The 5,460-nt window shown below is 16.9% G+C and overlaps 2 protein-coding genes across 2 annotated transcripts; both read left to right on the forward strand.

The window, feature by feature from the left end:
* Positions 1 to 1,060: 1,060 nt before the first annotated feature.
* Positions 1,061 to 1,837, forward strand: PRSY57_1131200 (aquaglyceroporin; the record flags this gene model as incomplete). The annotated part of the gene is made up of 1 exon (XM_012908275.2): positions 1,061 to 1,837. One exon carries the CDS (start codon positions 1,061 to 1,063, stop codon positions 1,835 to 1,837), a length of 777 nt encoding a protein of 258 aa, XP_012763729.1.
* A 1,502-nt stretch (positions 1,838 to 3,339) lies between these two features.
* On the forward strand, positions 3,340 to 3,942 carry PRSY57_1131300 (glycine cleavage system H protein, putative; the record flags this gene model as incomplete). The annotated part of the gene is made up of 1 exon (XM_012908276.2): positions 3,340 to 3,942. One exon carries the CDS (start codon positions 3,340 to 3,342, stop codon positions 3,940 to 3,942), a length of 603 nt encoding a protein of 200 aa, XP_012763730.1.
* Positions 3,943 to 5,460: the final 1,518 nt, after the last annotated feature.

Genomic DNA, 5,460 nt, shown 5'->3' on the forward strand with positions numbered 1-5,460 from the left:
TTTTAATTTAAATAATTTTTTTTTTTTTTTTTTTTTTTTTTTTTTTTTTTTTTTTTTTTTTTTTTTCGTTATATATTATGTGTACTTTTTTTTTTAAAATAAATTGTATATATACAAATGAGTACACCATAATTTATTATTTACTTGTATATATTTTTTTTCTTTTGTGAAAAAATTTGATACATAAAATATTTTCTCAAAAAAAATTACAATATATATATAATATATATATCTATATATATATATATATATATATATATATATATATATATATATATAACATTACTTAATCGAAATAAATACACGAAATGTATATCCCAAGCTTCTGCATCCTTGCAGATATCAATATATTTTATTAAATATTATATATGCATAATTTTTTATTCCTTTTTTTTATTCTATCATTTAGTATCGCAAATAATAATCCTATAAATTATGTTATATTTGTATATCTTTATTTTTTTCCTTTTCAAAAAAAAAAACAACAAAACATATATGTTATTTTTTAATTACGTCTTATTTCAAAATATAAAGTATGATGAAAAAATATAATTTTATTTTTTTTGAATATATATATATATATATGATTAATTTTTAGATAATATAACTTAATAATTTTAAATACTTTTTCTCCATGATATAAATTTTTTTTTTCTTTAAAATATTATGTACACATTGCGAACAGTTTTTAATATATGCATATAAAATATATATATTTATATATACATATATATAATTGAATAAATATAAATATTATATATATTTTGCATACGTATTTTTTTTTTTTTTTTTTTATTTATTTATTTATTTATTATTATTTTTTTTTATTTCATTTTTATTTTATTTTATTTTTTAAAACTTTTAAATTTAAAAAAAAAAAATTATTTTCGTGTCATAGCAAAATATTAGAAGAAATATAAATAGATAATATTATTAAATATTATTGTTATATAAAAGCGATAATAATTATAACGGATTCATATATTAAATATTATATTATATTATTTTAATTTATTTTATTTTTTATTATTTTTTTTTTTTTTTTTTGAACTATATCACAATGCATATGTTATTTTATAAATCATATGTTAGGGAATTCATTGGAGAATTTTTAGGAACCTTCGTTTTGATGTTTCTTGGTGAAGGAGCAACAGCAAATTTCCATACAACTGGATTATCTGGAGATTGGTATAAATTATGTTTAGGTTGGGGTTTAGCAGTATTTTTTGGGATATTAGTATCAGCAAAATTGAGTGGTGCACATTTAAATTTAGCCGTTTCAATAGGTTTATCATCTATTAATAAATTTGATTTAAAAAAAATACCTGTATATTTCTTTGCACAATTATTAGGAGCATTTGTAGGAACATCTACTGTATATGGATTATATCATGGGTTTATATCTAATAGTAAAATTCCTCAATTCGCCTGGGAAACTAGTAGAAATCCATCCATAAGTTTAACTGGAGCCTTTTTTAATGAATTAATATTAACTGGTATATTATTACTAGTAATATTAGTAGTAGTTGATGAAAATATATGTGGAAAATTTCACATATTAAAACTTAGCTCTGTTGTCGGATTAATTATTTTATGTATTGGTATAACATTCGGTGGTAATACTGGATTTGCTCTTAACCCTTCAAGAGATTTAGGATCCAGATTTTTATCTCTAATTGCATATGGAAAAGATACCTTTACAAAAGATAATTTTTATTTTTGGGTACCTCTTGTAGCCCCATGTGTAGGTAGTGTAGTCTTTTGTCAATTCTATGATAAAGTTATTTGCCCCTTAGTTGATCTTGCAAATAATGAAAAAGATGGTGTAGATTTGTAATACACCATAGCGCATAAAAATGAATAAATGTAATTTATTTTTACAACATAAAAAAAAAAAAAAAATATATTAATAAATATATAAATATATATAAATATAAATATATATATATATATATATATATATAATATTTTTTTTTTTTTTTTTTTTTGACATCCCTATTTTATTTTAATATTTAGTATTATCTTAAAAATTCATTATTTTGGGATTTGTATCCGTTAATGATTTTTATATATTTTATAAGATGTAAATTTTTTTCTTTTAATATTTTTTTTTATGATATTCATTACCCATCATATCTTTTAATTTCATTATAATGTTATTATTATTCTTTAAATGAATATCATAATTCTTCAATTTTTCATTATACGTTTATATATATGAATGTTAACATACAAATGTGTATATATATATATATATATATGTTATACCAAAATGTGAATTTTTTTATGTGTGTATAATCCATTGTTATATACATATTTCACCTACATCAAAGTATTATATATATAGAAGTAGAGTTTTTAATATTTAAATATAATGATGAAGGATTCATTCATTTTACATATATTTCTACATATACGAATTAACTTATTTGACGATGTTGAATAAATATTCTTCCTGAAGAATATAGAAGTGAACATATACTAATAAATAAATATATAAATATAAATATAAATATATATATATATATATATATATATATTTATTTTGAAATAAATCAAAAGAATATTAGAAATATTATATGGGTATATAAATAGATATTTATATATTACCACTTTATGCATAATAAAAAAAGTTGGTGAGGGAGAAAAAAAAAAAAAAAATGAAAAAAAAGATGAACCATTCTACAATGAAATTAAGATAAATTATTATTTAATAAATATATATATATATATATATATATATATATATTTTTTTTTTATGCCTTTTAAAGTATTCTTCTATAATTCAATAATCAAAATTTATTTTGTGAAATGATATATGACTATTATGTCAAGTTGTCACCATCCTAGAACTGTGTAATATATTAAAATGTTGCTAAATAGATGTTCATGAGAAGTTATTTCTCAATGTAATAATACATATATATATATATATTATTAATGAATTTATGAAATTAATATATAAATAAATTTATTTTTATAATCTTAATTTATAAATATAAATAAAGAAAGAAAAAAAAAAAATTCAATATCTTCGTATATACATTATTAAACACTAACATATATTATTATATATATATATAATTTTTTTTTTTTTTTTTTTTTTTTGAGATTTGAGAATTGAAGAAATTATAGAATAAAGCTTTTTTAAAATTAAGTATATACGTCATAAACTGAACAATATTTTATAAAACATACAATTTTGAACATTTTCATGATATTTATGAAATATATGTTCACCTTTTCAATTCATCAATTATATATATATATATATATATATATATATATATATATATATATATATTTCATTTTCACAATTTTATATTTTTAATATAATCAATGATAAATATAAGAAAGGTGCTTCTTCCCAATTGTGTTATTACTAAAAGTTTTTTGAATAATTATTACAAAAGGCTTATAACATATTATACAAAAACACATGAATATATAAAAATTGAGGATGGAAATTTGAACAATAGAAAAGATATGACTAACGTTAAATGTAAAATTGGAATTAGTAATTATGGGACTCATAAACTAGGAGAAATAGTATACGTGGATGTAGCACATAATATAAATGATCATGTTAAAAAAGGAGATTGTATAGCGACAATTGAAAGTGTCAAGAGTGTAGGAGATGTATATACTCCTGTTAGTGGTAAAATTATAAATATAAATAATAAGATAATAGATAACGTGAATTTAATGAATGAACAATCAGAAATAGATGGATGGATTATGGAATTAGAAACAAATCAAATAAATGAAAAAGAAATTATGAATATTTCGGAATATGAAAAAATGTGTGAAGAGGAAGAACAAAATGAAGAAAAGAAAATACAACAAAATGAAATTAATTGTATGGAAGAAAAAAATAAAAATAAAATTTTTGATATAAATGATATGAAAAACATTGAAAATAAAGGACAAGGAGGGAAATAAGGAAAACATATGAAAGATAAGGAGTTATAAAAAAAAAAAAAAAATGGATTATGCTTAATTTATTTGACAGCTCAAAAATTCTACAATATCGATGTAATATATCAATTGTAAAATCATTATTTAATTTTTTTTTATGATAAACAAACACGATTGTAGAATTGAACATTTAAAATTTTTACCATATTTAGGTAAAATACATTTAACATTAATGGATATAATATGAAATATGTTTTGGAATCCTTATATAAGATAAAAGTTCTATGTATATTTTTATTTTTTTATTTTTTTTTTGTATATTATAAATTGAAATTATGAATTAAAATAATAATTAACCTAAATATGGTATTATTAAAGGATATTAACTAAACCTAATAAATAAATAAATAAATATAAATAAATATACATATATATTTTATTTTTAATTTTAACAATTTTGTCATGTTTATAGTATAACTTCATATTTAATATATTTCTATTTATACTCGAGTTTTTTCTTGTATTTATTTTTTTTTTTTTAATGTCATTATTTTTTAATTTTTTTTTTTGTCTTTTAAATTTATACACGTGCATATTTAAATTGTATGTATATAAAATATTTAATGTTGTAATTTAATCATTTTCACATTTAATAGAATTAAAGAAATTTTATGAAGTTTGTATTTAATATAAAAAAGAATGTAAATATATATATATATATATATATATATATACTAATTTATTTTTTATGTTATGTAAGTAGTTGGATTGTTTAATAACATTATGAAAATATTTTAATAAAATATCCAAAAAAAAAAAAAAAAAAAACATATATATAAAAATAAATGTACATAAATAATATATTATATATATATATATATATATATATATATATATATATATATTTATATATATATTTATTTATATGTTTTATATTTATGAAAAATAAAAACATAACACTTTTTGCATATACACATACATGTTTTATTATTTATCATTTCGATTTATTTTTAATATTACGCACTACTACAACTTATTTTTTCTTTTAAATTTAAATTTAAAAAATGTCCACAAAAAAATGTGATACGTGTATAATTATTTTATTTTAAAGATAATTTTATATATATATATATATAAATTTTGGTAGATATATGAATACGTTATAAAATAAATATATATATATATATAATATATATGGAACATTAAATAAGAAAAAAAAAAAAATTTTGCATTTTTACAAATCTTATATACGATAATTTAAAATGATATAAAAATTCTGAAGAAAAAATAACATTTTTCTTTTTCATCATTATTTTTATATAAAGAAAATATAGCATATTGTTTTACCATTAATTATTTTTAAATAATCGACAATCATATTTTATAAGTATTTGAAGGCATATTTTTCCATTATTTTTTAATTTTTTTCGTGTTTCTTTGTGTTTTTGTTTTTATTTTTATTTTTATTTTTATTTTTGTTATTTATTTTATTGTGTTTTTTTTTGTTTTCTTTTCTTTTGTGTTGCTTTTTTTTTTTTTTTT

This window comes from Plasmodium reichenowi, chromosome 11 (assembly GCF_001601855.1).
Source record: "Plasmodium reichenowi strain SY57 chromosome 11, whole genome shotgun sequence".
NCBI lineage: Eukaryota > Apicomplexa > Aconoidasida > Haemosporida > Plasmodiidae > Plasmodium > Plasmodium reichenowi.